The 12,163-nt window shown below is 46.9% G+C and overlaps 1 protein-coding gene across 5 annotated transcripts in view; it reads right to left on the bottom strand.

Annotated features, from left to right (window-relative positions):
- LOC143943334 (matrix metalloproteinase-18-like) overlaps positions 1-12,163 on the bottom strand; it is a 1,003,345-nt gene that overhangs the window by 799,594 nt on the left and 191,588 nt on the right. For 3 of the 5 annotated variants that reach the window (XM_077465046.1, XM_077465042.1, XM_077465045.1), the window contains exon 2: positions 10,177-10,293. The exons of the other annotated variants lie outside the window; for them this stretch is intronic. In XM_077465046.1, the coding sequence (XP_077321172.1) occupies positions 10,177-10,293 (117 nt within the window). The remainder of the gene's footprint in view (positions 1-10,176; positions 10,294-12,163) is intronic. 5 annotated transcript variants of the gene reach the window in all.

Below are 12,163 nucleotides of genomic sequence, written 5' to 3'. Positions count from 1 at the left end.
TCTCAAATCCTGCCACCGTTCAAATGCTGAAATTGTTTAATTATTGATATCGTTCAATTATTGAAATTGTCTGGCTGCTGACAGTGTTTGACTGTCGACGGTGTTCATCTACTGACTGGGTCCAACTGTTGACAGTGTTCTACATCAGATAATATCTGCTGCTGGTGTCCAACTGCTGATGGTGCTCAACTGTTGATAGTACTCAACTGCTATCATTGCTAAACTGCAGATATTGCTCGATTGCTGGCGGTGCTTGACCACTGACGGTGTTTGACCACTGGCGGTGGTCGGCTGCTGACAGTGTTCAACTGCTGACAGTGCTTGACTGCTGATAGTGTTTGCTGAGAGGGTCTAATTGCTGACAGTGTCGACCTGCTGTTGGTGCTCAATTGCTGTCGGTGTTCAACTGCTGACAGTGTTCAACTACTGGCAATACACAATCGCTGACAGTGTCTAACTGATGACAGCGTTTAACTGCCGATAGTGTTCTATTGCTGACAGTGCTCAACTACTGACGGTGTTCAGCGGGTGACGGTGCTCAACTGCTGACGGTGACCAACTGCTGATATATTGCTGAAATTTAGATACTACTAATTTTTTTGTTAGTGCTAAATTGCTAATGTCGCTAAAATTGTTGATATTGTTAATATTTTAGAAAATAAGAATGTCATAGATTCAGCTGTTAATGCTGAAACTATTGATTTTCATGTTTTGACAGTAGAAGTGATCATAAGTTATTAACATTGGGAGGACTGCACTCGATAACAATAGCTATACTAGAAGGTAGATTGCGTGGATAAGCTGTCTTTGAAAAGGACTCTAAAGTAGTGACCACTGGGAATACCCATGGGACGGAGGAAGAGGAGAGGAGAGTATAATACAGTATGTAAACCGGCGAGTCCGGTTGTGTGCAATAAGGGTACATTAGGTAATACATCTAAACATCCATTAATAGTCTCCTCTAACGCTCAGCAAGGGATAGCAGAGTTTTTTCCAGTAGGTGGCCGGACACGATCACGTACATCGAAGACAATAATAGATAGTAACAGGGGAACATCGGCCTCTGCTGCTATGCAGGATACACATATACAATCATTACAAGCAGAAAAAACTATACTAACACCAGTAGTATCAATAATAAAACCATCAGTGTCATCTGTAATACCGTTGGGCTCTCTAGGCATTAGGGCAGTAAAAGACGCACAGATAGCAAAAATGGATAGTGCAGATGCCATAAAAAACATGTGGGAATCGGCTTTGGAGTTACAAGAACCGATTGGATCTGTAGAATCCGTAGATATTAACGAAGTGTCTAATACCTCAGATATAGGCGTATTAGATATGCATATGAATGTGGGAAGACCCGAGGGTGGCCCTCAATACTCAACCCCATCCCCCCCGTTGTTAGGGGGATATAATCCAGTGAATATAATGGATAGTGAGAATATAGATGGGAATTCAAAAGGTGACACGATGGGTGAAGAGTTGGGATCAGAAGTAGGGGATGTACGGACTTATTTAAGAGCACTACCCACTCGCAATGAAATGGAAGCTTTTATTCAGCGTCTAGAACATGGTTTCCACAAGGAGATCCAATCTGTGCATAAAGAATTACAGGCAACCTGGAAGAAAATATCAGAAGTTGAACGTTCTGTAGACACATTGGTGGATCGTGTACAATCTCAGGAACAGCGTATAGATGCCCAAGAGCCTCATATTCATACACTATTTCAATTATGGGAGGACCAAGACAACCGTAATAGAAGAAATAATATTAGGATTAGTGATGGACGAACTTCCGACGGGACGTTTCGCGAACGCGAAATGCGAACGGACCCAAACGTTCGCGAAACCGAACGTTCGCCGCGGGCCCCATTGACTTCAATGGGAGGCGAACTTTGCAAACCTTCATGTCGAATTTGCGGCCACGTGGTAATTATTAGGGGGTAAAACGTAGTCCCACCATCTGGACAATGACATAATACATGTATGAGGTGAATTTGGGATCGATAACTACAAGCATTTTTATTTTATTTGGGAAATTGTTCTAACAATTCAGGACTATGGAGCTAATGAAGGCAATGGAGGAGAGGGAAGGTCAGGGACCAGGGTAGGCAAAGAAGAGGGTGCAGGAGATGATCACCAGCAGCGTGACATACCGGAATGACACATGCACCGTGATAGAGGCATCTGACAGCAGCACCGTAATACAGAGCACTGACAGCAGCACCGTGACATACAGCGCTGACAGCAGCACCGTGACATACAGCGCTGACAGCAGCACCGTGACATACAGCGCTGACAGCAGCACCGTGACATACAGCGCTGACAGCAGCACCGTGACATACAGCGCTGACAGCAGCACCGTGACATACAGCGCTGACAGCAGCACCGTGACATACAGCGCTGACAGCAGCACCGTGACATACAGCGCTGACAGCAGCACCGTGACATACAGCGCTGACAGCAGCACCGTGACATACAGCGCTGACAGCAGCACCGTGACATACAGCGCTGACAGCAGCACCGTGACATACAGCACTGACAGCAGCACCGTAAGCAGCCCCAGGAGGAAGTCAGCACAGCACAGGGATGGTGTGATCCCCTCATAATAAGAACCCCCAGGAGGAAGTCAGCACAGCACAGGGATAGTGTGATCCCTTCATAATAAGAACCCCCAGGAGGAAGTCAGCACAGCACAGGGATATCATAAGCAGCCCCAGTAGAAATATGACACCGCTCAACCTCTTCAAAGAGGAGGGTAGGGGCATATAGTACGGTGTGCTTTTTTGGGTCAAGGAAGTGAGCCAAATGAATTAAGAAGGTCTGTGTGCTTGATTAAAAAAATAGTTTATAGACATATACATGGTCTACTGGTCACATGTGTTGAATTCCTCCGAGATCCATGCCTCATTCATTTTTAGAAATGTGAGGTAGTTAACACTGTGGTGAGCTAGGCGAGTACGCTTATCGGTCACAATCCCCCCTGCTGCGCTGAACGTCCTTTCGGACAGGACACTGGATGAGGGGCAAGCCAACAGTTCGATTGCAAATTGGGCAAGCTCTGGCCAGAGGTCAAGCCTGCCCACCCAGTAGTCTAGGGGTTCATCACTCCTCAGAGCGTCCACATCGGCCGTTAACCCAATGTAGTCGGACACCTGACGGTCTAGGCGTTCCCTGATGCTGGATCCGGATGACACCTGTCGATGGGTCGGCTGAAAGAATGACCTCATATCCGAAGTCACCAACACATCTTCAAACCGGCCTCTTCTTGCAGGCGCTGTTGGATTGGTACCCGCAAATCCTTCTCTGGGAGTGGGAATTGCTCCTCTGCCAGCGCACGCAAAAGCAGAATGCAGCATTTCTCGAAGCAAGGCCTGGAAGTGCTGCATTCTGACAGCCCTCTGCGACGGCGGTAACATTTCCGCCATTTTGTGTTTGTACCGGGGGTCTAAGTACGTTGCCACCCAGTACTGGTCCTTGACCCTCATGCTTTTTATACGGGGGTCCCTATTAAAACACTGGAGCATGAAGGCCCCCATTTGCACTAAAGTGGAAGCGGTGTGGTGGCCTGGCTCCTGCTCATCATCCAGGATAATGTCGTCCTCTTCATTCTCCTCTCCCCATCCTCGCACAACAGGGATCCCAGAAAGGTTTAAAGCATGCTCTTCTTGCTCCTGCTCATCCGCCCCGGCACCATCCTCCTCTGACTCCTCATCAGACTCCTGTTGTTGACTTGTCTCAGATAGAGTAGCCCCCCCTGGGAATTCATCCAGCATTGCGACTTCCTCATCTTCCCGCTCCTGCTCCTCCACAGCCTGATCAATGACACGACGCAATGCACGCTCCAGAAAGAAGGCATAAGGTACCATGTCACTGATGGCGCCATGGCTGCGACTGACCAGTTTGGTGATCTCCTCAAATGGCCGCAGAAGTCTGCATGTGTCGCGCATGAGCAGCCACTGGCGCGGTGAAAAAAAACCCAGCTCCCCAGAACCGTTTCTTTCGCAGAGTTCATACAGGTAGACGTTAACTGCACGTTTCTGCTGGAGCAGCCTATCAAGCATATAGAAGGTTGAGTTCCATCGCGTCGGGCAATCGCAAATAAGACGTCTGACCGGCAGATGGTGTCGCCGCTGAATGTCAGCAAGGCGAGCCATGGCCGTGTAAGATCTTCTGAAATGGGCCGAGATTTTCCTTGCCTGCCGCAAGATGTCCTGGACCCCAGGGTATTTGACAAGGAATCGCTGCACGACCAAGTTTAAGACGTGTGCCATGCACGGCACGTGCGTGATTTTGCCCTGTTTCAATGCGCTAAGCAGATTGGCACCGTTGTCACACACCACTTTACCAACTGTCAAATTGAGCGGTGTTAGCCACTCATCTGCCTGTGAACGCAAAGCTGAAAGGAGTGCCGGGCCAGTGTGGCTCTTTGCTTCCAGGCACAACAGACGCAGCACGGCATGGCAACGTCTCACCTGGCATGTGGAATAGGTTCTGGGGAGCTTGGGCGGTGCAGTGGAAGAGACGCTAGCAGCGGAAAAGGAGGAGGCAGCTGAGGAGGAGAGGGAGGAGGATGGAGTAGGAGGAGGAGAAGAAGAGTCAGGCCTGCATGCAATCCGTGGCGGTAAAACCAAATCTACACGGGTGCCACGGGTTACATGCTTGACGGCCGTCAGAAGGTTCACCCAGTGGGCAGTAAAACTGATATACCTTCCCTGCCCGTGTTTGCTAGACCACGTGTCTGTGGTCAGATGTATCTTGGCACCGACACTGTGTGCCAGAGATACATTCACTTGCCGCTGAACATGGCCATATAGCTCTGGGATGCCCTTCTCTGAGAAATACTTCCTTCCTGGGACCTTCCATTGTGGTGTTCCAATGGCCACAAATTTGCGAAAGGCCTCCGAGTCCACCAGTTTATATGGCAGTAGTTGGCGGGCTATGAGTTCTGACAAGCCAGCCGCCAACCGTTGGGCAAGAGGGTTATCCGGCATCATCATTTTTTTACGCTCAAACATTAGGCCCACGGAAGCCTGCCTTTTTGCAGAAAAATGTGAGCTTGGCGTGATGGAAGGTGGAGTGGAGGACAATTGTGAGGAGAGAGGAGAAGGAGAAGTAGAAGACGAGGCTGGACGGTGAGAGCCTGCAGTGTGGCTTTGTGTGTTCCGTTGCTCCCACTGGGCTCGGTGATGGCTGCTCATGTGCCTTCTTAAGGCGGTCGTCCCTAGGTGAGTATTGGGCTTACCGCGACTAACGCGTTGACTGCAAAGATTGCAGATGGCAACGCTATTGTCAGCAGCGGACACGTTAAAAAAAGCCCACACTGCGGAGCCATGTGCCGGTGTCCTGGGAGCGCCAGATGTGACCGTACATGGTCGATGACTCGCTCCTGATACATTTGCAGTCTGCTTTGTCCCTGCTGTGCAATGTAAGTCATTGCTGCTTCTCCTCCCTATCTGCTGGTCCATATCTCCCTCTGAACTCCCCTCCTCTTCCTCTCTTGTGGGCACCCACGTGACATCACTAGACACGTCATCATCAACGTCACCTTCCCCACCGCTATAAGTAGAGATCTCGGAGTAGGCAGCAACACCGGGGACCAACCTCCTCCTTGGGCTGATCTGGGTACTGGCGTCAGACTGCTGAGTAGCGCTTGTTGCTACCTCCTCTTCCTGATCCAATACCAAGAGTGGCTGCGCATCAGAAATGTCCTCTTGATATGGATCGGAAAATAATTCCAGTGACTCAAGCGGAAGGTATGTGGTGGTGGTGGTGGTGGTCGTGTTGTTGGTGGTAGTGTCTTTGGGGGTGCACATAGCAGAGAGTGAAGAAGAGGGTGCAGATCGAGAGGATGAGGAGGGTGCAGAAGAGTAAGGCTGAGCGAGCCACTCAACCAAGTCTGGTGCATCCTTTAAAGTAATTGAACGCACCTTCTGCAACTTCCCACTTTGGCTCAAGCCTGTTGCTCCTGCCCTACCCCTACCACCCCTGCAGAAGGGCCTGCCTCTTCCTCTGCATGTCATTTTTTAAATGACCCTGTGACAAAACTCTTAGTCCCTATACCGCTGAAGGACTGCTGCAGTATAGGTGAGCGGTCAGCAGTGGTGCACGTCAACCCTATCTATTGTGGACCTATAGCGGTCCTTACAGAACAGCAGACTGTACCGCACTCAAGCCTATGTACCGTAGCACCCTATACCAAGTTACCAGTCCTTATAAGAACTTTTGTGGACCAAGCAGGTTGTGTATTAGTGTTTAGCAGACTGTACGTCAGTCCCTATACCGCTGAAGGACTGCTGCAGTATAGGGCAGCGGTCAGCAGTGGTGCACGTCAACCCTATCTATTGTGGACCGATAGCGGTCCTTACAGAACAGCAGACTGTACCGCACTCAAGCCTATGTACCGTAGCACCCTATACCAAGTTACCAGTCCTTATAAGAACTTTTGTGGAACAAGCAGGTTGTGTGTTAGTGATTAGCAGACTGTACGTCAGTCCCTATACCGCTGAAGGACTGCTGCAGTATAGGTGAGCGGTCAGCAGTGGTGCACGTCAACCCTATCTATTGTGGACCGATAGCGGTCCTTACAGAACAGCAGACTGTACCGCACTCAAGCCTATGTACCGTAGCACCCTATACCAAGTTACCAGTCCTTATAAGAACTTTTGTGGAACAAGCAGGTTGTGTATTAGTGTTTAGCAGACTGTACGTCAGTCCCTATACCGCTGAAGGACTGCTGCAGTATAGGGCAGCGGTCAGCAGTGGTGCACGTCAACCCTATCTATTGTGGACCGATAGCGGTCCTTACAGAACAGCAGACTGTACCGCACTCAAGCCTATGTACCGTAGCACCCTATACCAAGTTACCAGTCCTTATAAGAACTTTTGTGGAACAAGCAGGTTGTGTGTTAGTGATTAGCAGACTGTACGTCAGTCCCTATACCGCTGAAGGACTGCTGCAGTATAGGTGAGCGGTCAGCAGTGGTGCACGTCAACCCTATCTATTGTGGACCGATAGCGGTCCTTACAGAACAGCAGACTGTACCGCACTCAAGCCTATGTACCGTAGCACCCTATACCAAGTTACCAGTCCTTATAAGAACTTTTGTGGAACAAGCAGGTTGTGTATTAGTGTTTAGCAGACTGTACGTCAGTCCCTATACCGCTGAAGGACTGCTGCAGTATAGGGCAGCGGTCAGCAGTGGTGCACGTCAACCCTATCTATTGTGGACCGATAGCGGTCCTTACAGAACAGCAGACTGTACCGCACTCAAGCCTATGTACCGTAGCACCCTATACCAAGTTACCAGTCCTTATAAGAACTTTTGTGGAACAAGCAGGTTGTGTGTTAGTGATTAGCAGACTGTACGTCAGTCCCTATACCGCTGAAGGACTGCTGCAGTATAGGTGAGCGGTCAGCAGTGGTGCACGTCAACCCTATCTATTGTGGACCGATAGCGGTCCTTACAGAACAGCAGACTGTACCGCACTCAAGCCTATGTACCGTAGCACCCTATACCAAGTTACCAGTCCTTATAAGAACTTTTGTGGAACAAGCAGGTTGTGTGTTAGTGATTAGCAGACTGTACGTCAGTCCCTATACCGCTGAAGGACTGCTGCAGTATAGGGCAGCGGTCAGCAGTGGTGCACGTCAACCCTATCTATTGTGGACCGATAGCGGTCCTTACAGAACAGCAGACTGTACCGCACTCAAGCCTATGTACCGTAGCACCCTATACCAAGTTACCAGTCCTTATAAGAACTTTTGTGGAACAAGCAGGTTGTGTGTTAGTGATTAGCAGACTGTACGTCAGTCCCTATACCGCTGAAGGACTGCTGCAGTATAGGTGAGCGGTCAGCAGTGGTGCACGTCAACCCTATCTATTGTGGACCTATAGCGGTCCTTACAGAACAGCAGACTGTACCGCACTCAAGCCTATGTACCGTAGCACCCTATACCAAGTTACCAGTCCTTATAAGAACTTTTGTGGACCAAGCAGGTTGTGTATTAGTGTTTAGCAGACTGTACGTCAGTCCCTATACCGCTGAAGGACTGCTGCAGTATAGGGCAGCGGTCAGCAGTGGTGCACGTCAACCCTATCTATTGTGGACCGATAGCGGTCCTTACAGAACAGCAGACTGTACCGCACTCAAGCCTATGTACCGTAGCACCCTATACCAAGTTACCAGTCCTTATAAGAACTTTTGTGGAACAAGCAGGTTGTGTGTTAGTGATTAGCAGACTGTACGTCAGTCCCTATACCGCTGAAGGACTGCTGCAGTATAGGGCAGCGGTCAGCAGTGGTGCACGTCAACCCTATCTATTGTGGACCGATAGCGGTCCTTACAGAACAGCAGACTGTACCGCACTCAAGCCTATGTACCGTAGCACCCTATACCAAGTTACCAGTCCTTATAAGAACTTTTGTGGAACAAGCAGGTTGTGTGTTAGTGATTAGCAGACTGTACGTCAGTCCCTATACCGCTGAAGGACTGCTGCAGTATAGGTGAGCGGTCAGCAGTGGTGCACGTCAACCCTATCTATTGTGGACCGATAGCGGTCCTTACAGAACAGCAGACTGTACCGCACTCAAGCCTATGTACCGTAGCACCCTATACCAAGTTACCAGTCCTTATAAGAACTTTTGTGGACCAAGCAGGTTGTGTATTAGTGTTTAGCAGACTGTACGTCAGTCCCTATACCGCTGAAGGACTGCTGCAGTATAGGGCAGCGGTCAGCAGTGGTGCACGTCAACCCTATCTATTGTGGACCTATAGCGGTCCTTACAGAACAGCAGACTGTACCGCACTCAAGCCTATGTACCGTAGCACCCTATACCAAGTTACCAGTCCTTATAAGAACTTTTGTGGACCAAGCAGGTTGTGTATTAGTGTTTAGCAGACTGTACGTCAGTCCCTATACCGCTGAAGGACTGCTGCAGTATAGGGCAGCGGTCAGCAGTGGTGCACGTCAACCCTATCTATTGTGGACCGATAGCGGTCCTTACAGAACAGCAGACTGTACCGCACTCAAGCCTATGTACCGTAGCACCCTATACCAAGTTACCAGTCCTTATAAGAACTTTTGTGGAACAAGCAGGTTGTGTGTTAGTGATTAGCAGACTGTACGTCAGTCCCTATACCGCTGAAGGACTGCTGCAGTATAGGGCAGCGGTCAGCAGTGGTGCACGTCAACCCTATCTATTGTGGACCGATAGCGGTCCTTACAGAACAGCAGACTGTACCGCACTCAAGCCTATGTACCGTAGCACCCTATACCAAGTTACCAGTCCTTATAAGAACTTTTGTGGAACAAGTGAGTTGTGAATGTTTAGCAGACTGCAGCAGAAGGGCAGCAGTCAAGTATAATATCCTTTCTATATTTGGAAGAAAGAATATTATACATGTACAAGCCTATTACTGTACCACTGATACCAGTCCTGAAAAGAACCTTTGTGGAACTAATAATAACAGCAAGTCTTTAAAATTACCCTCACTGCCTGACAACACTGCTTCCTTCCTGTCCCTATACAAATTGGCAAAAAAAGAGAACGATTAGTGGTTACTGGAACAGCTCTTTTGTGGACCTTGATAGTAACAGCTAATGATGATGATGATGATGATGATGATGAAAGACTAATCTGGCTGTCCCTGTAGCATACACCGTCCTTTCCCTTTCTCTAAACTAACAAAAGACACTCAGGCTGCTGCAAGAATCAGCAGCACAGCAAACCTATCAACACCTAACACCTATACCAGTCCTGAAAAGAACTTTTGTGTACCAAATAGCTAGTGGTTTATCTCTCCCTACTCCACACAGGAACCTGTCCCTATCGTAACAGAAGAAAGAATGTAAAATGGCCACCGGATCGGGTGTATTTATAGGTTAGAGGGAATGTACAAGTGTCCATGTGCTGTCATGTCTCAATTGGCTGTCCTGTATCACATGATAAACGTGTCACCAAAGGTTAAAGTTCTTGTATACATTAAACACGTAAGTCCGCCGCGGCGAACGACGGAAAAAGGCGTTCGAACGTGCGGACCGCGAATGTCGGAAATTCGCCGCGAAACGACCGCCGGGCGAAACGTTCGTCCATCACTAATTAGGATCAGGGGTTTGCCAGAATCAGTTAGAAATGAGGAGCTTGGTATAACAGTTAACCAAATTTTTACCTTATTGTTGGGGAAACCTGAGGAATCAAATTTGGAACTGGATAGAGTACATCGGACAGTGGGACCACGTAAATTAGATCCAGATAAACCAAGAGATATAATATGTCGAATACATTTCTATAAGGATAAGAAGGAGATTATGAGAAGGGCAAGAGAGAGGGGACAAATTAATGTTAATGGAGCAAATATACAATTGTTACAAGATCAATGCCAATTTACTCTGGAGAAGAGGAAGGCGTTAAGGCCTTTACTAAAAATGTTGCAAGATCGTAACATTGTATATAGATGGAATTTCCCTTTTCAGCTACAAATTAAGAAAGATGGCAGATGGCTGAATTTACGTGATCCCTCTGATATTCCTGCAATACAATCTACCCTAGGTTTACACGATCTTCCATTAATAACGTGGCCCAAGACTTATACACAGTTTAGAAGATCGCAACCTCGGGAGGACAATAGAAACATTCAATCTGAAAATCTTTAATTTAATCAGGCAGAGTAAAACAGCTGGCGATCCCAAGTGTAATTGGAGTAGTAGGCATTGAATTTAATAATGAATTAAGAATTTTTTTTTTCTCGGACTATTATTATTATGCTGGTTGTGGATGCCCATTGTCACTGCATAGAGCCACCCTCAATGCTCTTTAACTCTTTCCCCTCATAGGAATCACCGTCCCTTGGGTAGGGTTTGGTGTTTTTTTTGGGATAGATTCCTTATTGGGTGGGATGTTTTTTTTTTTTTTTTTTTTTTTTTGGGTAATTAGTTAACGTTTCCCTGGGTAACTTGGGAATCGGGGAGAAGGAGCTTCTCCAATTTTAGAGAGCACAACTCGGTAATTGTTGTGCCGGGGTGTGTTTTTTTTTTTTCTCTTCCCTCTCTCTCCTCTTTCTTTTTCCCCTTTTTTTTCGTTTTCTTTAAGTTCCCTGATAATTTGATATGGCAGCAATTTTCTCCTCACCAGTGACATTGAAATTATGTACCTACAATATTAAAGGTCTTAATAATAAATCAAAAAGAGGTCAGATTTTATATAGTCTATATAAAGCTAAGGTAGATATTATACTTTTTCAAGAGACCCACTTTCGAAGTGATAATATTCCAGTGTGTTCTCGTAAACACTATTCGCAATGGTTCCATAGTACTATGTCGAGCTCAAAATCAAGAGGGGTCTCTATTGCTTTGCACAAGCACTTACCAGTTCAGAATTTGGAATATAGACCTGATTTGGATGGAAGATATCTGTTTCTTAAAATCAGATTGTGGGATAAAATCTTCACAATTGCAAACTTTTATATTCCAAATTATGATCAAACTAAGACAATCGTGAGTTATCTTGGCCTCTTAGCAGATTTTGCAGAAGGTACGGTTATTGTGGGAGGAGATTTTAACCTAGCTTTAGACCCTTCACTAGACACGTCAGCTCAACGATCAAATATTTCACATGCTCGTCTGAGGGCACTTAAAAACAAACTTTATGAACATAGGTTGATGGATCTCTGGCGGACCCTTAACCCTAAAGATCGTAACTATACATACTTTTCTTTAGCACATAAAACATATAGCAGAATAGATTTTTTTTTAACTGGTCCTAAGATATTGGAATGGAACCCGTCTATAGATATCGGTTCATTTATTTGGTCCGACCATTCACCAGTATTTTTAACAATAGCACCTCCCCAGATTCAGGGTATTAATTGGTCGTGGCGTTTGAATGATACACTTATGCAAGATCAAAACTGTTATAAAGCAATTACAGAGGCGATTGACAATTTTATCTCTGACCATGAACAGGATGAAACTGCTTTACCCTTGAAATGGGAGGCCTTAAAGGCAGTAATACGAGGGGTATTTATTCAACATGGTTCTCGTCTTAAAAAAGAAAAATCTAAAATTATCGAAAATACGTTATTAAAACTTCATTCTTTGGAAACTCGACATAAAGCCCATCATTCTCCAGATATATCAGCCGATATTTTCTCCACAAGG

The sequence above is a fragment of the Lithobates pipiens genome, unplaced genomic scaffold (genome assembly GCF_037356315.1).
Source record: "Lithobates pipiens isolate NorthernLeopardFrog02 unplaced genomic scaffold, aLitPip1_a1.2 Scaffold_30, whole genome shotgun sequence".
In the NCBI taxonomy this organism is placed as follows: Eukaryota; Metazoa; Chordata; class Amphibia; order Anura; family Ranidae; genus Lithobates; species Lithobates pipiens.
This window is presented reverse-complemented; position numbering and strand designations above follow the sequence as displayed.